This window comes from Camelina sativa, chromosome 11 (genome assembly GCF_000633955.1).
Source record: "Camelina sativa cultivar DH55 chromosome 11, Cs, whole genome shotgun sequence".
In the NCBI taxonomy this organism is placed as follows: Eukaryota; Viridiplantae; Streptophyta; class Magnoliopsida; order Brassicales; family Brassicaceae; genus Camelina; species Camelina sativa.
The window spans coordinates 30497524-30519752 of record NC_025695.1 but is presented as its reverse complement, the minus strand read 5'-3'; the positions used below and the strand labels follow the sequence as shown (position 1 = coordinate 30519752).

Genomic DNA, 22229 nt, shown 5'->3' with positions numbered 1-22229 from the left:
ATACTAGAGCAACGTTAACGGTCATTGTTGAGTGTTAAACGAATAAACAATTTTTAGTAGTTGTGGTCTAATTATTTAGTTGTTAACTTGGTTTTGTATGTTTGATCAATTGTAGAATTTTGCATGGGGTGTTTTGTTTCTGCTACCAAAAACATTTGATAGATCTTGTGTCCGGAGCTATTGTCTAATTCGTGAAAGTTAACGTTTTTTGTTTTTGAGAGATCTGACAATTTGTATCAGAAAAAAACACAGAAAAGTACAGATAGTTTAAAACTAAATCAAATAAATGAAAATGAATAGAGAATTTTTTTTTTGTGTAATCACGGGTTGTGTTTTTTACCTTCTTCATAGGTTCTTCTCTGGTCCTTCTAATGTGCAAACAAAACTGACTGATGAAATGGAGACAGTCCTTTTTTAATTATAAGCATACAATTGCAATTAATAATTTATCACTTTTCCCAATATCATACATATACAAAATATATATCTTATAGATATTGTACAGAATTTAAGCACACAACAAATATATTCAAGAGGAATATATAAATAGGAAATGTGAATTTTTGCTTTCTTCCAGCACTAATTTGTCTCTTTTTGTGTATGTTATTGTCCGGTCCCCACGGTCCAACATTGCTAAATACCGAACCGGTTTTGGTCCCATTTGTTTTTCCTTCTTGAGTCGAATATTTGGAATTTGCTCTCCATTTCTATGATTGAGTTTGAGTGTTACTTTTTTTTTTTTTTTTTCGAAGACAATACACATATTTGCATTCTAATTTGTGTTCAAAAAAATCAAAGTTGATATACAAACAGTAATTCTCAAAATAATCATATTTGCTAAGATTTGAAGTCCCATATATAGAGTTTGAAAATGCAAACAATTGCGTTAGCATTTCTGTATATATAGATTTCTGAATTTTGCAACTAACAAGAATTATGTATGATGATGTATAAGATTCTTTAGGGGGTTGCTACTTGAAAAACTGTAAGAATAGGTAGAGGTTTTTTAGGGTAGTAAAAAGGGTAAATTAAGTGAAAAAGAGAGAATGGTCCAGAGTTTCGAGAAAATAACAAGACCTTAGACTCTGTCTGACCCATCTCACGTGCCACCAGCACTCCATTGCTCTTCCTTCCTTCTCAAATCCTTTTCTGATCTATGAAAATGTATACATGTGCATTTTATATATCTTTATATATACACTATGAATTGGAAAAGAAAAATAAGAATCCATACATATAACATATTCATTTTGGAAGATGATTACAATTTACACAGCTTGTGACATTTTTATTCTGCGGACTCTTATACATCTTTTATGACCGGAGGTCAATAGTAGCATACATCAGTTGAATTTAGAGTCAAGCATTATCTACTTTATGAATTTCGTTTCCGAATTCTTATTAAAAATGAGTGTTTAAATTATAATATATAATGGATAGATGTCTCAGATTTTAGTAAGTTATCTTTTTCTTGTAAATTGAGAAATCATATATTCATATGCTCTTCCTATTATAATTTAGGTTTGTAATAAGTTAACTAAAATTTACGAACTGATAATATGTGGAAACATAAAAATGATATATGTGATTATGCATGTTTTTATCAATGGTCAAACTACTACAAAATAATGAAAAAGTATGTGATTCAGCAAAGTTGATAATTAACCCTTCCATGATAGTACCGATCACAATCAAATAATGTCTCACATGTACACACTCAGAGCACCATAGCTTCAACATTTGTCATTTTTTTTTTCTCATTTAATCATTGCCTTTTATTTTTCCGAAAAATGTCGTTTTCGCCCGCAAGTTTTTTTTTTTTTAAACTGAATATATATATATGTTTTTTCAAAAATTAGAAATTAGAGATTTGGAGTGTTGCTATATAAATCAATGATACTTGGTAATTCAATAAGGGAATAAACGACGTCAAGAGCAATGACTCTAGAAGCTTTATCATCAAATGGTCTCTTAAACTTTTTGCTCTCCGAAACTCTTTCACCAACTCCATTCAAGTCTCTCGTTGACCTCGAGCCACTGCCGGGAAATGATGTCATCATATCCAAGAACACAATCATGGAGGATATATCTCGTCAAGAATCTCCACCACCACCGCGACAACCACCGGCCACAAATCGAGGGAAGAAGCGGAGGAGGAGGAAGCCTAGGGTTTGCAAAAACGAAGAAGAAGCTGAGAATCAACGAATGACTCACATTGCCGTCGAGAGAAATAGGAGAAGACAAATGAATCAACATCTCTCTGTCTTACGATCTCTCATGCCTCAACCTTTTGCTCACAAGGTTCAGTTCTTATGGATAATTTCATAATTCTTATTAAGAAAAGTTTACGAATTTTAAACTAGCTAGGGTTTCAATTTTTTTTGAGAATTCAGAAAATTATTAAAATTTTATCTTTTCTTTTATATATGAAAGATTCACTATAAAGGTTTAAATCTTTCAAAAGTTTTTTTAATTTAATGTTTTGGGTTCACTTATACGCGTTTATTACTTTTGGTGGGTTTATTTTCTTGAAAGGGTGATCAAGCTTCAATAGTAGGTGGAGCCATAGATTTCATCAAAGAACTCGAACACAAGTTACTATCTCTTGAAGCTCAAAAGCTTCACAATGCTAAACTAAACCAGTCGGTTACTACTTCAACAAGTCAAGACTCAAACGGCGAACCGGAGAATCCTCATCAACAGTCTCCGCTGTCGATATCACAGTTCTTTCTTCACTCTTACGATCCGAGCCAAGAGAGTAGGAACGGCTCAACAAGCTCGGTGAAAACCGCTTTGGAAGATCTCGAGGTGACTCTAATCGAAACTCATGCTAACATCAGAATCTTGTCGAGGAGGAGAGGTTTCCGGTGGATTACGATGGCCACTCCTAGGCCACCGCAGCTTTCGAGGCTGGTGGCTGCTCTACAATCGCTTTCACTCTCGGTTCTTCATCTTAGCGTCACAACAATGGACACTTACGTTATTTACTCCATCAGCGCTAAGGTAATAAATCAACTTATAACCGTACTAAATTGGATTAGTTCAAAACTTCAAATGCAAGTTTAGCATTGCCCATTTCTGCTACTTTACTCTATCAGTACTAGGGTTATATAAGCTCTTATCATCTTAGTATACACAAAACCAAATTAAACCGGACTAAACCGAATTTGAGGGGTGTTTTTGGGAATGTATGTTAGGCATTTAAAGCAAGACGGGTAGATTATGTGCGGTCCAAGGGACAGAGCATATAAAAGGAATGTCTATGAACTCTTAACTAGATTTGGTCCAACATTTATTACCATACTTGGTGGAGTCATTTTTCTTATTTTTACCTATTTCTTGAAAACAGGTTCAATTATTGCCACGTGAGTTAATAATAACAATTTAAACCTTTTTTTTTTTACAAATTCACATAATGTTATTTTAGTTAATATTGTAAATTTTATATCATTTGTTTTAATTGGATTGTAAAAGGTTGAAGAGAGTTGCCAGCTAAGTTCAGTAGATGACATTGCAGGAGCAGTTCACCACATGCTAAGTATCATTGAAGAGGAGCCTATTTGTTGCTCATCAATGTCAGAACTACCCTTTGATTTCTCTTTGAATCACACAAATGCCACTCATTCTCTCTGAGAAATCTTTTTTTTTTTTGGTTCCTTTTTTTTAACATTTTAGTTTTATTTTTTACATCTTTTTGTGTTCAGAATAAAGAAATCTTACTTCTTTCTTTTAAATTTCCTAGGTTCTTTTCTGACTCTTGTAAAGGCTAAATGTGAATTATGTGGATTATAGTGGCCCTTAATATGTTAGTTGTTTTACTCTTATTTTCATGCATTTTCTGATAGTAAGTTATAAATTAGTACACTTGTCACACTTTGTGAAGGGTTTTGGATTGCTTTGGATATTTAATAGATTTATCAATCATCACATTTTTCAGATAGGCTATCTTCTTAAGTAGTTCGTTTATATGAAATTCCAAGGGCTAAAGAGATGATATTTCTTGGAGAGAGTTTATCCAATTTAAGATTCTAAGTGCTAGCATGCAAAACGACTGATTCTAAATAAGTATTTTACGTACGTGGTGTTATCGTATGTAAATTATGATGTGATAAATTAATTTAAAATATACTGTTTACACAAGATTTGGGACACCCCACCATCATTGCGAGTGGATTGTGTTCGGTTGCTTATGTTCCATTACCATCTACATCAACAACTCTATTTTATGGACCAGTGGCCCTTGTTAATAGTTTATGATATGGGCTTTGTTTTGTGTATCCTGCACTCATTCAGTCTCATACACCGATACACCGTACACGTACACGATGAACTTTTTCATTATTTAATTGTTCTGTTCATTGCTTATCATTTTCTACTCCACTCGAAACCCAATGATCTTGTTGTATTCTTGTACTCGTATAAAGAAGTGGAAATCTTGACTTTTCTTCACGTAATAAAGATTCTCTTCATTATCTCCAAATATTATTTGAACTATTCACAATAATTCTTTTCTTTTGTCATGTCTCTTTTGGATATTGAATTTGGTCAACCTGTTCACATTTTCCTCATACTATCTGGTTCGTACGACGAAGGTATTGTGTTGTTTATTATTACATGAAAACAAATTTATTTTGTTTATGGACTGTATGCATATATACAATCAATTTCTATATAAAACGAGATTAAGAGATGGATATAGTTTTTTGTTTAGATTTTATCAATATGTACCTTTATAGTTTCTTTAATTTGAAAATGAGATAAAATTTATATAACTGTTTGTTGAAAGTTGAAACAATAGGTTAAATGCTCGTTTTTTTTGTTCATTAGCAGAACACTTTTTAATGAAGCCTAATGCTGGATTAGACATCGCACTAAAGATTGTCATCTAATAATGAGCATTAAGAAATATGATCCTTTCCGATGGGACAAGATATTTGCATTGGCTCATCCTCAGAAGAGATGCATTCGCAAATAAAGTTCCCCATCTCCTCTTGAACCCAAGGTACCTTTTATTATTATTTTCTTATGAAAAATTTGTTCAACTCAAGAGCATTCACCACCCTTTTATGAAATATAAGAGTAGAAAAATATGCTCGTAACAATTGAAATTAAGCTGAATGAATAACACAATATCTTTTAGGTTGTATGACGATTTTTTTGTGGTTGGTTACTCTATCTAGTAAATTAATTATTGATCCCATCGTGCAGTTCATCCTAGCCGCTTTGCTCTCTGGCACATTTTTCGAAATTGCTTTTTTCAGCAGCGTCGAGTTCGATCGGTGCTGCTGGAACTCTGTTCCATCGTTCTCGTGCTCCCCTAGTCCATCTAAGCTTACTTTCCGTCTGGTCCTTTGGTGAACGCACCGAAGTTTCACCGTGTCTCTGCTCCGCGGCTTCGGCCATGCTTCAGCTTCAATCAGATCTGAGACTTCCCAAAGCCTTTGTAACCTTGTCGCTCGTCTCTGTCACGCTTCCTTGAAGTCAACCCTATCATCTCTCTGTTCTTTGGATATAGATCCCCTCACCAAGCGTTTTGCTTGGCCGCGACAAGGCCCCAAGAACTGCAACTAGAACATATTCGCCCATGTTTGCTCTGTTGTTGCAAAGAGTATTTGAGTTTCCTGCCCTTAGAGTTGGTTAGGGTCCCTACCTATGACTACCGGCTTTTGAGAAGGTCCGGCATTATGATCTTGGCCCTATGGAGCCATGGTTACCGGTACCTCTTGAATCTATCTGATATATCATGGTTTTTGTGGTTTTAACCATGGTATAAGGAGTCTTTTAGAGTCTTTTGATGTGTTTTTAGGTTCTTTGAGAGTCTTTACAGGTTTTATAGGAATTTGGCATGAAAGGAGCAAAATGGAGCAATTAGAGAGATTTTGGAGCAATTCATCAAAGAAGAGAACTTGGAATCGATGAAGAGTGATGGTGTCGATCGACACCACCTTGGTGTCGGTCGACACCCTGTTTTGTCTGCGAGAGAAGCCAAGTTTTGGAAGTTTTACAAATTCAGCCAAAGTTTTCCATATTTGTAACATAAGCCCCTGGACGTGTTTTAGGACATATTTATAGTGTTTTTGGGTTTTGTAAACCCTGAAGTTATTTTCTAAGCAGCTTTTTGAGAGAGAGATATTGAGAGCTTTTTGGGAGAGAGATCTGAACTCTTTCGAGAGAAGAATTCCTGAACTCCTTCTTTTTACTTTTAATATATATTGCATGTTATTCAAAATCATGATTTGTTCTTTATTAAACATGTCTGAGTAATTTGCTTGTTAGGTTTAGGGTTTTTCATAGGGTTTTTATGATTTATTAGATCTGTGATTTTTAGGGTTCTTAATCTTTTATGATCTTCATCCTTGGTTGTTCTTCACAATAATTCTTGATTGATCACCTAGAATTGTTATCATAGGGAAATAAATTGATATGAGAATATAATTGTTTTCCTGATTAAACCATTGATGAGCAAAATTATTTCTTACAAAGAGATTTGAATATAATTGTTCTTAAAGCTGATTTTTAACTTAGAACTTTACAAAGAGATTTAGATTTTCTGGTTTTAAATCTAGATAATAATTGCAGTGAAAACCGATTTATTTTACAAAAAAGTTTAGAGTTCTAGATCTGATTTTAATTGCTTGAACCTTAATCAATTTATTGATTTAATATTTCATAATTATCTGAGAAATTCCCTAGGCCTAACTTTTTGATTTTCTGATTTCACAACACTTTCATTTAATATTTTTCATTGTTTATTTTAATTCAAATTATTTTATTTAGCGTAATCATAAAACTCTATAATCCATTGTGTTTGATCTTGAGTCTCTGAGGAATTCGACCCCTAAGTACTACAGTGATCTCTTAATTTGAGAGAGTAGCTCTAGGGTTTAATTTGAGCATATCAAATTTTGGCACCATTGTCGGGGACTCTTTGATCTACCATTAGATTTGAGTTTTTAATTTCGTCTAAATTTTTCTTTTTATTTTCTACTTACACGTTTTTGTTTTTCTTCTCTTTGGTGTTTCAGGTGCATTCCTCCTAGACCTCATACAAGGAGCAACAAGACTGATCCTACTGTGAATCTTTCAAACCAAGAGTTGGGAAAACTTGAGCGTGAGAACAGAAAAGCAGCCAAATCCTTGAAGATGGTTAACACAATCATTCTGTTTCGCGATGAGGATGGTGCTTTGAGAGATCAAGAGGGCCACTTGCGCAATGAGCAGGGCCAAAAGCTTGATGCAGAGGGTAATGTGATTGCTGAACCAGTTGTCAACGAACAAGCTGTTGTCAACCAGCAAACTGTTGCCGATGAGGAGGTTAACCTTGGTATCGATCGACGCCAACCAGAGGGTATCGATCGACACCCACCTCCAGCATACTTACGTGGAGCTGCCAACCACGTTCATAACCGGGTTCAAAGACAGGAGAACAACCAAGATCTGATCAGGACTATTGCAGACTTCAACAGAGCTGATTTAATGTATGAAAACCGCTCTGCAATTGTTCCACCTCCATTTCCAAGGAATGACTTTGAGCTGAAGCTTGCATATTTCCAGCTAGTTGGACAAAGACCCTTCTCTAACCTGCCAAATGAGAAGGCTCTGGACCATATTGAGCACTTTGAAGACATGGTGACTAGTATCAAAGCCAATGGAGTGACTGTAGACTACATCTACTGCAAGCTTTTCCCATATTCACTTCTAGGAGAAGCATCCCAATGGTTGAAACAGTTGCCAGCTGGATCTTTGACAAATTGGCATGACGTCAAGGTGGCCTTCCTAAAATTTTTATGATGATGCAATGTCAGAGGAGTTGAGAGTCAAGTTGTCCTCTTTCAAGCAGAGACCTGATGAAGCCTTCAAAGCAGCTTGGGTGAGATTCAAAGCCTATCAGAGGGACTGTCCACACCATGGTTTTTCAAGGGTGCAGCTATTGAGTATCTTTTTCAGAGGAATTGACTGGGAATATCAGCTAGCTTTGGATGCTGCAAGCCATGGAAACTTCAAGACAAGATTTCCAGAAGATGCTGAAGCTTTGATTAAGAATTTGGCTTCCAGCAATAACACTAAGAGAGCAGATACTGAAAGGAAGAGATTACATGGAGGATTTGATTCAAACCAGCTAGCTTCTGTTAATGCTAAGCTTGATTCAGTTCACAATCTCCTGGTTGGTAAGAAATCAGTTCACTTTGCTGCTGAAGTTGAATCATTTGAGCCACAACCTGAGACTGGGAATGAAGAAGCAGATGTCAACTTTGTATATGGGAATCATGGTCAGAGATTCGGTAATCAGCAAAGCAACAAGCCTTACAGTGGGAACTTTTCAGGCTATACTCCCAAACCGGATTACCAGAAGCAGCAACAGAACAATGGTTATACTAGAACCTATGGGAACTCATCTTATCAGTCTCCTCCTCCCCATACTTCTTCTGAGAGTAAGATGGAAGCTATGCTAGAGCAACTTTTGCAAGGTCAGGAGAATTTGATTGTGACATTCAATGGAAAGATTGATAATGTCTACACAGAGCTTACTAGAAGGATTGATGCACTGAATGTTCATGTTAAAAAGATGGAGAGTCAAGTGGCACAAACTGTTGGGTCTGTTAAAAGGTAAGAGGGTTTTCTCCCTGGAAGAACTGAGACAAACCCCAAGCATGCTTGTAATGCCATATCACTGAGAGATGAAGATGATGGTGAAATTGTTTCTGCAGAAACAGAAGAGAAATTGACAATTATGTCGGCTCCAGATGATAGTGTCGATCGACACCACCTGGGTGTCGGTCAACACCCCTCTCAGACAGAACCCGAAACTGCAAAATCTCAGGTTCTAGCTGCTGAAAGGGTGTACCAACCTAAGATTCCTTTTCCTAAGCCAAGAAGGTCCAAGCAAGAGATTGAAGATGCTAGATGCAAGGCAATGATGGACAAGGTGATGATTGAGATGCCTTTGATTGATGCAGTAAAGCTTTCACCACCACTTAAGCGCTATGTGAAGAGAATGGTATCAAATGGTTTGAGCCCTGAAGAAGGAGCACTGCTTACCAAGGATGTCAGTGCAATTCTTTTGAACCAGCCTCCACAGAAAAAGAAAGAGAGGAAGCAAGAAGTGGTTGTCTTTAAGAAAGTGAGTGCAATGATTCAGTGTAGGACTGCAGAGAAATTACCAGATCCTGGGAGCTTTGTACTTGATTGCACTATCTCTGCAGAATGATTTGCTCACTCACTTTGTGATCTCGGTTCTAGTATCAACTTGATGCCATATTCTGTTGCTGTGAAACTTGAGATGACAGAATTCAAGCCAACTAGATTATCTCTTATCTTAGCTGATAGATCTCAAAGAATTCCTGAAGGTGTTTTAGAGGATATTCCAATTAAGGTTGGAAATTTCATGATTCCCACTGACTTTGTGGTGCTGAAGTATGATAAAGAGCCTAAAGATCCTCTCATCTTAGGAAGATCTTTCTTGGCTACAGCTGGTACTATCATAGATGTGCAGAAGGGACACATAACACTGAATGTGGAAGGTTTGGTTATGAACTTTGAGATGGATAATTTGAGGAGAGCTCCTACCATTGATGGACAGACATTTTCTGTTGAGAAGATTGCTGAGATAAGCTGCAAAGAAGCAAATACACAAGCAACAAGCTCAATGTCGATCAACACACCATCAGTGTCGGTCGACACCCCTCCGCGACCAAGCCCACACTTGACCAGAACTGAGAGCTCACATGACATTCTCTATGCTTCAAGTCAGAAACCTGTTCCAACACAGAAACCTCCCCACTCCATAGTCCAGAGTCCACAGGTAAGGCCAAGGTTTGTATCTTCTTTACCCAAACCTCCTCCTATCATCAATAAGACTTTCAAAGGTACAAAAACTGTTTTTCAGTTAACCAAGCCACGAGATTATCGTAGAGCGCTTGTTTCTTCTGTTGATGATTTTGCAGGACATAAGAGAAGCAAACCCATCCCTAAATCCCACCCTGGTTCTGTTCCTCACATCCTTGGCAGACCTCATGCACCTAAAGCTTATACACCACCGTGGATGATGAGACATTCCTCTAGGCAGCATGCATTGCCATGTTCTTCTCCACCCGATGCCTGAGCTTCAACACAGTCAAGCTAATGACTGAAAACAAGCGCTTAGTGGGAGGCAACCCACTTCTAGTTTTTTCTTTTCCTTTTGAGTCATTTTCATTTTTGCATTGAGTCAGTTTTTATTTGATTTTTGTTTGAAATTATGAATTGTCTATCTATCATGTTGCTTTTAACTTGTGTTTGAGTGCTTCTTACCAGAATAATCATCCAAGGATTGATCCATCAACACAACTCTCTGCAACTAACAAGGAGTTTCGGCCAACAAAACACCATTCGTGATGAGTGTCGATCGACACCGCTGGGTAACCCGAGAACAGTTCATCTTTTCATTACAATTTCCATACATTTTTGTTTCTTTTAGCTTTCCTCTTACTTGATAACACTGGGGACAGTGTTGTTTAAGTCTGGGGAAGGTTGTCTACTAACTACATTTCTGTTTTTGAGTTTCAGTGTGTGTGAGTCAAAACCATAAAGTTTGAGTCAAATATTTAAAAAATTTTCTTTTTGTTTTTGGGAATTATGATCTTGATTAATGATTTCTCTTATTTGGCTAGCACTCTAATGATTATTTGTTAATGCTTGATCTCAGAACTGAAGCTTAGAAAGACTATGAGCCTTATCAACAATCCTGAAAGCCCTTATTCAATGGATATCTGATTGATCTAACGTTGTCTCAACTTTTATCAGGATTTTAACCGGACTTAATCTCTTACTTTGGGGTTGGAAATCAGTGGACTAGACTTCTTCTTCGGGCCATACAAGACTGTGCAATTTTTCAAAGTATGTCTCCCCTCTCTCTCCCCCTTCAGTACTTTAAAAAAAAAAAAAGAAGATGAGATGATTTTGATCAGTTTAGAGAGGTAGATAAATTACTTGTGACCTCATTATTCTACTCTTGAGTCAAATGATCACACAAAGCTTGGAAGCGAGGGGTAGGTAAATTACCGATGATCCCGGTATTCGCTTACACCTTTGCTTAAAAAAAAAAAAAAATTTGGGAGAAATCAACTCCTTTGAAGTGAGAAAAAGGAGAGGAAAGGAGATGTATGAAGAATGTCTTGGCTTGAAGAGAGTCTATATGCCACTGATCGATACACCAAGGTAAGAACTCACATGTACTTGCTTTAATTTATGTAATGAGATGACAATGAAGATCTCAGAGATTCCAAAGGATTGTGGGATTTGAGTAAGGAATGTTGATGCTTATCATGGTTAAGTATAAGAAGTAAGTTCTTGAGTCAAGTAAATGAAGAGTGCGAATAAGAATCATCATGCAATTGAGTGAGTTCCCAGTTTTCAAACCTCTTTCACAGGTCTAAGTTTCTGTTTTGCTTGAGGCCAAACAAAGGCTAAGTCTGGAGGAGTTGATATATCATGGTTTTTGTGGTTTTTAACCATGGTATATAGAGTCTTTTAGAGTTTTTTGATGTGCTTTTAGGTTCTTTGAGAGTCTTTATAGGTTTTATAGGAATTTGGCATGAAATGAGCAAAATAGAGCAATTAGAGAGATTTTGGAGCAATTCATCAAGGAAGAGAACTTGGAATCGATGAAGAGTGATGGTGTCGATCGACACCACCTTGGTGTCGATCGACACCCTGTTTTGTCTACGAGAGAAGCCAAGTTTTGGAAGTTTTACAAATTCAGCCAAAGTTTTCCATATTTGCAACATAAGCCCTTGGACGTGTTTTAGGACATATTTATAGTGTTTATAAGCCCCTTGGTCATCTCATTAATGTGGTTAGATTGTCTATTTATTTGAAGATAATTATAAAAAGTTTACAAATTTACTTTTCTTGTCTTTAATAGATTAGAAGTTTGGAGATACTTTTGTGTTTGAGTTGAATCTAAATTTTTTTGTTCAGTATATACCCAAACAATCGTCGGTAAGAATAAATTCAATACATCTTGTTTGTTATATATATATATATATATAACAAACAAAATGTATTGAATTTATATATATATTTGATAATCAAACTCAATATATTAAGTTATCGGAAATGACTGTCTTCAAGAGAAAACCAATTAGGTATCGACGAGTTTACATGGAAAAAACAGAAACCGCGTGTTCTTGCACATTTCACAAGTTTATCGGCACAGATATTATCTTCTCGAGGAATGTATTTAATACTAAAATTAGCAAATCGATCCCTGAAATGAATAAAATTTTTCAATTATGACGAAAAGATCGGCCAATTTTTGATATTAGACATCATCATTAGAAGATTAGAAGATCTGAACAATCCGTAGCGAAACATTTCAGCAAAAAATAACAACTTTCAAAATTATCCAATTATCTAAGCCAACTTTCATAAGAAGACGAGAAGATCGATCCAATGGTGTTTTTTTTTTGAAACAAAAAGGGGAATACCTCACGGTGAAATGGTTTCTCATGTCGAACATCTGAAACACTGACCCTATAGGTAATATGTAAAGTTAATGATTTTTGTGGTTTGGTGATTCTATGGTTAAAATAAAGCTATTATTTTCATTGTAGAGAAAAATGGTACATTTAAAATGAAAAATCGCTACTGAGAATTGATGAAGGATGTTCAGCACAGATGCAAATCTGACTAAGGATTTTTTTTAGTTAACTTTTCAACATTTTCTAACGTGAATTGTTAAATTATCAAGATTTCATCAGTATAAGTTGTTCAAAATTTTCTAAAAACATAAATGTAAGCGGAAAGTTAATCAAGATTAAAAAAAATTACTGATTAGTTTTCAAATTTATTAGAATACGCTTCTTGAAAATTATTTTTTTGTTTAATTTAGTTCACCAACAAAAAAAAGAATTTTGTTCAATCTTAAATACAATAATAATGAATAATAAATACATTTTAAGTATTTGTCTTTCTTTGTTCAAAAAAAATATATATATATATTTGTCTTTTGGATTGGTGTGTTATCTATTTATCTTCCGAAAATTTTCTTATGATTAATTCATTAAAATCTTAGCAAAAAAAAAAAACGCATAATCAACATTATCTTTGTATTCACCTTTGCTAATCAATTTTGAAAACTTTACACTAATTTTAAAATATATTTTCAAAATGTAATGTATAATTTTGATTTTCTTTTTCTCTTTTAAGAAAGATATAGTCAATATACCTAATTTAAGAAATGATAAATCCACCTTTTTTTTTCCTTTTCAAATACTTAGTTCCTTTATTATATAGTATGTTTCATTTTCATCCCACATGTAATCCTTTCTCTCTCTAAGTTATTATTACCATTACCCTAAATCCCCTCAAACCAAAAAAAATAATATTTATATAACATTATTCACTTTTCACACATGATAAATCTCTATCTATCTCTTTCTCTCTCAAAGTTATTATTACCCTAAAATCCATTTCAAGAACACAAAAAAACAGAGTTTAAAGTTTCCTCTCCCCCAAAAAAAAGATGCCTTTGAGCAACAATGTAATCGGTTGCATAAACTTCATCTCCGTCCTCCTCTCCATTCCTGTCATCGGCGCCGGAATCTGGCTAGCCATGGGAACAGTAAACTCCTGCGTCAAGCTCCTTCAATGGCCAGTTATAATCCTCGGGATCTTAATCCTCCTAGTGGGTCTCGCTGGTTTCATCGGAGGGTTTTGGAGAATCACGTGGCTTCTTGTTGTTTACCTAATCGCCATGCTTGTTCTCATTGTACTTTTAGGTCTTCTTGTCGGGTTTATATACATGGTAACCATTAGAGGCGCTGGTCATCCAGAGCCAAGTAGAGCTTATCTTGAGTATAGTCTTCAAGATTTCTCTGGTTGGTTACGTAGAAGAGTTCAGAGATCTTATAAATGGGAAAGGATCCGTACTTGTTTGAGTACTACTACTATCTGCCCTGAACTAAACCAGAGATTCACTATGGCTCAAGATTTCTTCAATGCTCGCCTTAGTCCCATTCAAGTAAGTTCTTTTTGCCCTTTTCTTAAGCTTTTGTTCTCTTTTATGGTTTTTGCTATGAAACATTGATTGTTCATTAAAGAAGAAAAAGTAGGGTGTAAATTGATAAGTAAAAAAGTTTGGGGGTGAAAGTCGAATACCCAAGAAAAGAACAGGGGTTGTAATGGAAGATAAAATTGGTGCTTTGCTTGTTAGGTTTGTCTAAAATAAGACTGAAAAGTATATCCTTTAATTTAAATTCTTAAATTCATATGAAGATCTCTTTTGTTTAAAAATTTTCAAATCTAGGGGTGTAAATTGAATTAAATAAAAAGTACAGGGTAGAAATCGAATGGCCAGGAAATAACAGGTGGATGGGGTAATGAAATGATAAACTGTAAATTATAAATGATTCTTAGCTTATAGGCTTGTGGCCTGTGGGAACAAAAACTGGAAAAGTTTTAACCTTTTAATTAAAAAATTAAAAACTCCCCAACTTTTCTAGATTCTTCCACTAGGTGCACTTAATCACTCACGCGGTACAACTCTTTTGACCCCAATATTTATATCTTATTTAAAATCTAACCCCGTTTCTTTTATTTTCAGTCTGGTTGCTGCAAGCCACCAACAAAATGTGGTTTCACATTTGTAAACCCAACTTATTGGATAAGTCCCATAGATATGTCTGCTGATATGGATTGCCTACAATGGAGCAACGATCAAAACACATTGTGTTACGGTTGTGATTCTTGTAAAGCCGGTTTGCTCGCAAATATCAAGGTAGATTGGTTAAAAGCTGATATCTTTCTCCTTTTGACGCTTATTGGATTGATCATCGTTTACATTATCGGGTGCTGCACCTTCCGAAATGCCGAAACTGAGGATATTTTCAGGAAGTACAAGCAAGGTTATACATGATGAGAAGTTAAGTGGCAAAACTGGGAGGAATTTTTATAAATTTATTGGATTCCTGTATTTTCGTTTCTCTACGTTTTGGCCCCTGTAGTCTGTTTTATGTGCAACTACTACCAGAACATTTGCTGTAACTTGAAGAATATTTTGTATAATCTCTTTGGTTTGGGTTTGTGAAACTATGAATATCTAATCCGTATTTCACGTATGTGATTCTCGTTATTGTTAGGTAATCTATCAAAACCAAATTGAAAAACACCATATTATCACTCAATGCCTAGTCTCATTGCACCACACTACCACTTTACACAAGAAGGTATCAAGAAGATATATACACTTACTACTATCTTAAGGCCTTTCTTTGGTGGTATAGACACTTAAGAGAAAGTTCAAACCCTGCATCTATAAAGCTATATAACCTTTGCCGGAGGAAGTCTCTAAATATATTAAAGAACCCTGAAAACGTAACAAGAGCTTTTTCTTGATTCAATCTCAACTCACTGCAGCTCGGTGAGGGATTCCCTTTCTTCGTCGCTTTCGGAGAGAACCAGGAGGAAATTGAGGTCTTGTTGGGCTGACACTCTGCAGATTTGAGTTGTCATTCTCTACTCCTGAACTGTTATTCTCTAATCCAGAACTGTTGAGAGAATTCTCTGATTCATTCGGTGTATGCTTCAGTCTCTTCTCAAAGCTTCCAGATGTTCCAGCAACCTTTTGATTCAATTGCCAAAAATACAGAGAAGAAGTATATCAGAAGAAAGTCTCTTTTGCTCAGGAAAAAAGAAGACCAAAACCTTTTCTTCTGTAACTAGAAAGTAAGTAACCCACAAAACAAAGGAAAGTTCTGTAATAGATACTCAGAGTTCTTCCATGTCAGAAAACAAGCAATAGTGAATGGTAATTGGAGTGTAAGTAGGTATATGGTACCTTGCAGCCAATAGAGCAGAAGCGGAAGAAATTATCAGCAAGGCCACGATCACAGACCTTGCAAGTATTAGTAACCCCTTTTCCATGCCTAGGCTGAGGCCTCTCTTTCAAGAAAACAACCTTTGCGCCATTGATCACATATGACTGAATGCCTGATATGTCTAAGTGCTTCTGTATCTCATTGATCCTTATCACATTATGATAAGATGATATCCTTATCTGCAGCAAACCAACAACTTCTTAACAAATTTCAAAGCCAAGAAAAAGAAAACAATAAGAGAACTTTGGATAGCGAAATTGCAAAACACACCTGAATGGTACGATGGTTCTTGTGGTGAGGAAGACAGAGAGAACAAAGCGAGTCATTGGTACAGTCTAAGCAATACATATTGCATTCGCTTTTAGGTGAGTGTCCATGAAACTGGCATTGAACAAAAAAATGTTCGCTTAGTAAAGGTTTGAGCCAATGAGGCCACTTATTCTCTTCTTCCTCAAGTCCACCAGCTCCCTGCAATACACCATTAACAACATAACTCATTATTATCCCAAAGAACTCAAAACAATACAACTTCAATATATAATCTAATACCAGAAACACCATTGACTTCAACATATCAAAACAAAAGTCTCCTCCTTTACATAGACTTGAGAAGACTCTTGGTTTTATAAACCAGATTATCAATAACATTTTTTTATAATCTTGCAACCAAAGATAGTAAGGAATCCCCAAATATGTCTCGGAGAATATATTCTGGCTTTTTAAGTTTTTTTATAAAAACATAAAAACAAAAGCAATTTGAACGGCGACAAGTACGGAATCGAAAAACACGCCGTGAATCTAGTTCGAAGAAGATCCTATTTACTAATCCTAAAGATTCGTCTTCTGCTCCATTTCCCCCAATTTGAAACCCTAATCTACCAAACTACATTATTCAATTCAAGCACTTCAAGCTTTGGTTCTTCGTGACACAGATAGTAATAAAGTAAAGTTAATGACAAAAAGATATGAAATTTCCAAAGAACATTGTTTTGTTTTGCTTTTTCCAAGAAAATCGAAAGCATTGTTCTTTACACCAAAAACAGAGCATTTGAACATCAGAAAAAACACAACTTTTCTTGCTTCCAGTGAAAAAAAACTCCAATTTAACCAAAACCCAAATCTTGGAATTGAAAATTAAAGGAGTAGAAGATTCGTATGAACACAAAAGAGTACACATTTCGTATGAGCACAAAGAGAAGACAATGTAAACAGAGGAAGAGTATGAACAATGTGATAATCCAGAAAAGGGTTTATGAATAGAAATACCATGAATCTTCTGTTCTTAGGTTTGACTTCTCGATTTGGGTTCTCGTAATCTTCAATCGCCATTTCAGAATGCAGTTAAAAGACCAAACCTTTATTTCGAGTCAGCACCTAAACTTTTTTACTCAAAAAAGGTGGGTTTTTTTAGAGAGAGATAAAGGGGTTTAAGAAAGCGAAAGAGTAGAGAGAGAGAGAGAGATTTGGTTTCTTTTACTTGCAGCGAAAGAGTTTGAAGAAACGAAGAAGTAAAGAGAAAGAGCCTCGCCTTCTTATCTCCTCTCCCAATGTCGACTAAAAACTATTCCGAAGCTAATTCCGAACCTAAAATCCCGAGCCTAAGAAGCGTTGGGTTCAAGGAACCATCCTTTGGTCTTTCCTTGGAATTTTCTTCTTTGATTTGATTTTTTCTTTTTTTTTTCTTTTTTTTTTGGTATTTTAAAAAAATATCTTTCTGTCCTTCTTTGTTATTGTCATCTCTCACTATTATTTTACCCTCTTTAATTTTTTCTCCAAAATATATTATTTTTCTTTCTTTTATTTTTCTCCGAAATATATTAGTAGTAAATCTCGTCAAATTTTATTCTTTTTTTTTTGGTTTTTCTTTTCCCGAAAAAAAAAGATAATACTACTATTATATATAGTCATCACACTGATTGGTTGTTAAGGGTTTGATTACTATGTCCAATGCTACAAAAGTTGTGATTCTCTTTTTCTTGAAAAGTTTATTTATTGTGTTGAGAAAGTTCTTGCTCCATTATTGCAATTTGACATCTCATATCTATCTTCAACCCCATTTACATATTTCTTTTGTTTCTTCATCAGGTGCTTTCTCTATTTTTTTTAAGTTGGGTTTGGAAATCATTACATCGATTAATGGTGTGCCTTTTTTCGATAAAAGTGTACCAATTATTTATGTTTTCATGTTTTAGGCCTTGAATGGAACCTCTTATTTGCGTAATTGATAAACAGATTTTGAAAAACGCATTTCGTTTACTATTCAATATTTTTTTAATAAGTCTGTGGTTTTGCAAAATAGAAAAAAAAAAGTGATAAGTGCGGTTTTGGGAAGATAAATAAGGTATGAACCGTACTTAAAAAACCAAAACAAGTTTTATCTAGCGGTTTTATAAATTACACAATTGGTTATATATACTTTTAATTTTTAATTTTTATTATTGTTAAAATATTATATATTTATTAATTTTCTTTCACTAGTATATACTTCTATGATAGATATATAAATTCTATCTAGTATTATTATCTCTTTTCTACTATCTTTCCTTTCATATCATTGTTATATAATATTAAAATAATATTGTATTTTAATAATTAGAGATATTAGGTTTTATACTGTTTACTTATGTTAGATATAATTTATATAAAAGATCTATTTACAAAATCTATGAAATATATTACAATTATACCTTATGTTAAATATATATATAATTATTAATACAAAATAAATTGAAATATATAATTAAACTAGTTATTAAGAAAATAATATGAAATCCGCCCTTCAAATAGTTTTTCACCAATCAAAAGTTATTTTGTACCGCTTATTTTGTATTAACCGCACTTGTCCCGCAAATATATTTGTCCCGCACGTACCGCAGTTGAACCGTACCGCACTAGCAAATTCTTTATCCCGCACTACTAAATCTGCGGTTACCATTCGGACCCTTAAAAATATAATTTTGCTATTATTGTTTTTATCATTCACGATGTCAAAAAAATTTCATGTGTTTAAATTTTTGAATATGATTATGCTTATATTTGGATATACGTGTTAAAGTAAACTTTTGAAAAGGTCTTTAGTTTACAAATTTTATAGATTTTAGTCTTTTACTCAGAAAATATAGTATATTTTTATCATTACACTATGTCAATAAAATTTCATAAAATCAAAATACTATCGTTAGTTGATTATATTTTTATCTTAATTATATCCTATCTTATTATAATAATTTGCGGTTTTCAAAAAAAATTAATCAAAACCGCACAGGTGTAGCCAATCAGAAGAAAAAGAGTTAATGTGCGTTTAAAAAAAAAACAAAAAGCGGATTGTTGAGAAGATAATAACTTGGACCGCGTTTCAAAAAATTTATGAGCAATAACCAACGGATTTCTAGACCGCAGTTAATAAATGTTTCCTTTAATACATTTTTTTAATATTAAAATGTACTATGTATGAGATATTTATCTATGCTACAAACCTAAAAACTATAATCTCTCCCTTCTCTCTCTCACGAACCCACGATTCCCCTTCTAGGTAATGTTCTTTTTTTTTTTCTAATGTTCTTTCTTTTTTAATCACTCTCACATTTTTTATTTTCTTTAGATATTTTTTATCAAAAGCTAATCTTCTCTCTCTCAGATTTGACTCTACTCCATTAAGATAATGTTTTTATCACTCTCATATAATTTTTTTTTATTATTGACAAAACTATTCTCATTTTTTATAAAAACAATGTTATATAGGTTTTGTTTAATATATTTTTAAAATGAATTAATGAAAAAACACTTTTAAATGATTTGTTAAATTTTAAATTTATAAAAACTGATTTAAAGTGCAGTTTCCTTGTCAATAAATAGAGTTGTAGTATGTGTTTTAAGTTGAAAATTAATAAAAATAATAATCTTATTGTTCAGTAAATAATACTATTGTATATGCTATTTAAATATCATAGTGGTTATTAAAACACCCATGTATTAATTATATTGTTATTTTTAAAAAATTTGTAATCCAGTTTACTTATTTTTTTTTTAAATTATACATGTTAGTTTATTTATATAGCAGTTGAACATTTTCATTATGTTTCATATCATCTTTAATTTTTTTTCCTAACTAATATATAAATATATATATATATATGTATATGTATATATGAAAATATATATTAGTTTGGAAGTAAAACTATATATTTAAAAGAATTCTTATTAAAATACTTTATTAATGTATAATAACCAGTGACTTTCATTAAATGTAGATATGTTTTCTAATCGTCGAAGAAACACAAATCCTTCTAGACAAACAAGTTCAAATCAACCAACCAAAAATTTAACTCCTCCTACGGAAACAACAGTACATGTAAATTTTCTTTAGCTTTTCTTTATAAACTTAAAATAATAGTTATATTTTATATAATATATGACATTGTATTTTCAAAATTTGTAGAACAAGACAAGTATAAATGGTCGTACATTCAGGAAAAAACATTAATTCAATTGTTCGACGAAGCAAGTGCGATGAATAATTATACTCTTAAGAATCCTACTGCTATCGGTAGAGAGTATATGGTAGAAAAATTTAACCAAGCATTCAACATGAATATAACTTATGGATTCTTCAAAAACAAACTTGATGAATTCAAAAAAATTTACAAGAGGTGGAAGGTTCTTACACATAAAACCGGAATCACGGTTGATCATGATACATCCATGATATATGCATCTGACTCATGGTGGAAGGATCAAGAGTTTGTAAGTATAAATAATTCTTCTAATCATCAAGATATGTTTTAAATTTTGGTATCACGAATCTAAATAATTTAAATTTATAGGGATGCAAAGTAACAAAAAGCTTGAACAGAAAGCCACCTCAATTTTGGGATGTGATGCAACGATGTTTCATATTACATGATGTTCAATCACAATCTCAACACTCTGCTCGACAAAGAAGAGAACAGTTGATGAACGAGCATGAAGATTCAGACAGCAATAGTGGTGACGTTCCACCTCAAATTCTTGTGATGCAAGACGAAGAAGAAGAAGGGTATCATGTTACCATTGATGACGATGACACGAACCAAAATTCTGCTCATAGAGGCCAACAACGTGGGAGGCTAAATTTGCAGTCAACCGCCAGACGTGGGAGTAATTCACAAAGATCTGGAGGAAGCTCACGAGTTTCTACTGGCAGTGGTTCACGAGGAACTCGTAGGAGACAATCTTTTGAGACAACAATACAAGACACCATTGCTGGCTATAGAGAATTCCAACGACAAAACTTTCAATAACTACGCCCTGGTGGTTTTGACCAAGATGATTATGATGAATTTAAAAAGGCAGAAGCGATATTTAATGATCTTGACCTTCCCAAACATACTAGATTTTATTGGGCCTGCATTAATGCACTTAAGGAGCTAGTATTTTGGCGTAAGTATTTCATTGACATAGCCTCAAGCACCGACGAGGATAAGCTACAATTGTTGGAAGTGATGACTGGTGTTTCGCAGAATAACCAAGATGTGCCAAAACAGTTAGGTGCAAGCCATTCATTTGGGAGTCCCCATTCAGGACGTCTATCATCCAACAGTCCATCTTCTGTGGGTAATAATTTAGGAGCGCAAAATCACCTGGTTTTTGGGGACCTGATTATCAACAATGGGGAACACCGCCAAATGCTCCACAGTGGGGCACACCGCCAAATGCTCCACAGTAGGGCACACCGCCAAATGCTCCACAGTGGGGCACACCGCCAAATGCTCTACAGTGGGGCACACCGCCAAATGCTTCACATTGGGGAACACCGTCAAACATTCAACCATGGCAACAAACACAAAATGTTCAACAAGGCGGATCATCAAGAACGATTCCGGTAAATGTTCAGTACGGATTTTCACTTGGTGACCAAGTTGAAAATACAAGGAATACTCAACAAGAAACTTCACCTATCATTCAACAAACATCATCATCTGGTCTCGGTTTCACAAACTATTTTGAAAGTGGACAAATACCACAAACACCTAGACCAGGAGGTCTTTTCAATATTTGGGGAACCTCTCAAGGACCAAATGAAAATAATCAAAGCGATGTCGGAGATGAAGATTAATTTGTTGTAATTTCGTTTTATCAATTTGTTTTTTTTGGCTCATTTATGTTAAAATTTTATTTTAAATTTAATGTAATTTGTTCTTTTAAAATAATATATGTATAATGACATGTCGTTTGTAATGAATTTCAGGCATTTCATATATGTCAACTGCGATCACAAGGCCTCAACAATCTCAATTATGAAGAGAGAATTGAACTGTGGAATTTGGAAAATGAACAATTTGAAGAATTAGTAATTCAACCAGCTTTGACTTATTATGATCGATATTTTCAAAG

General features: G+C 34.3%; 4 protein-coding genes across 4 annotated transcripts; 3 read left to right on the top strand and 1 right to left on the bottom strand.

Moving 5' to 3' along the window:
• LOC104724710 (transcription factor bHLH71-like) lies at positions 1892-3824 on the top strand. Its single transcript, XM_010443256.2, has 3 exons — positions 1892-2301; positions 2536-3003; positions 3475-3824. The coding sequence occupies exons 1-3, from the start codon at positions 1939-1941 to the stop codon at positions 3631-3633; spliced, it is 990 nt and encodes a 329-aa protein (XP_010441558.1). The 5' UTR covers positions 1892-1938; the 3' UTR covers positions 3634-3824.
• Positions 13319-15098, top strand: LOC104724709 (protein TORNADO 2-like). Its single transcript, XM_010443255.2, has 2 exons — positions 13319-14002; positions 14585-15098. The coding sequence occupies exons 1-2, from the start codon at positions 13505-13507 to the stop codon at positions 14894-14896; spliced, it is 810 nt and encodes a 269-aa protein (XP_010441557.1). The 5' UTR covers positions 13319-13504; the 3' UTR covers positions 14897-15098.
• Positions 15139-17377, bottom strand: LOC104724708. The gene is made up of 4 exons (XM_010443254.2): positions 17124-17377; positions 16128-16325; positions 15818-16036; positions 15139-15601 (listed from the first exon to the last, which is right to left on the bottom strand). The coding sequence occupies exons 1-4, from the start codon at positions 17184-17186 to the stop codon at positions 15383-15385; spliced, it is 699 nt and encodes a 232-aa protein (XP_010441556.1). The 5' UTR covers positions 17187-17377; the 3' UTR covers positions 15139-15382.
• On the top strand, positions 20283-21351 carry LOC104724706. The gene is made up of 2 exons (XM_019232463.1): positions 20283-20600; positions 20681-21351. Exons 1-2 carry the CDS (start codon positions 20367-20369, stop codon positions 21134-21136), a joined length of 690 nt encoding a protein of 229 aa, XP_019088008.1. The 5' UTR covers positions 20283-20366; the 3' UTR covers positions 21137-21351.

Bases quoted from the DNA above. Each gene is read 5' to 3' on its own strand.
- LOC104724708 (XM_010443254.2), bottom strand. From the start codon at position 17,186: ATGGCGATTGAAGATTACGAGAACCCAAATCGAGAAGTCAAACCTAAG. The intron at 16,037-16,127 runs GTGTGTTTTGCA...GGTTTGCTGCAG, and splicing joins AGAACCATCGTACCATTCAG to ATAAGGATATCATCTTATCA. The intron at 15,602-15,817 runs GTACCATATACC...TTGAATCAAAAG, and splicing joins TCTGCTCTATTGGCTGCAAG to GTTGCTGGAACATCTGGAAG.
- LOC104724710 (XM_010443256.2), top strand. From the start codon at position 1,939: ATGACTCTAGAAGCTTTATCATCAAATGGTCTCTTAAACTTTTTGCTC. The intron at 2,302-2,535 runs GTTCAGTTCTTA...TTTTCTTGAAAG, and splicing joins CTCAACCTTTTGCTCACAAG to GGTGATCAAGCTTCAATAGT. The intron at 3,004-3,474 runs GTAATAAATCAA...GGATTGTAAAAG, and splicing joins TTTACTCCATCAGCGCTAAG to GTTGAAGAGAGTTGCCAGCT.
- LOC104724709 (XM_010443255.2), top strand. From the start codon at position 13,505: ATGCCTTTGAGCAACAATGTAATCGGTTGCATAAACTTCATCTCCGTC. The intron at 14,003-14,584 runs GTAAGTTCTTTT...TTTTATTTTCAG, and splicing joins CTCGCCTTAGTCCCATTCAA to TCTGGTTGCTGCAAGCCACC.
- LOC104724706 (XM_019232463.1), top strand. From the start codon at position 20,367: ATGAATAATTATACTCTTAAGAATCCTACTGCTATCGGTAGAGAGTAT. The intron at 20,601-20,680 runs GTAAGTATAAAT...TTAAATTTATAG, and splicing joins GGTGGAAGGATCAAGAGTTT to GGATGCAAAGTAACAAAAAG.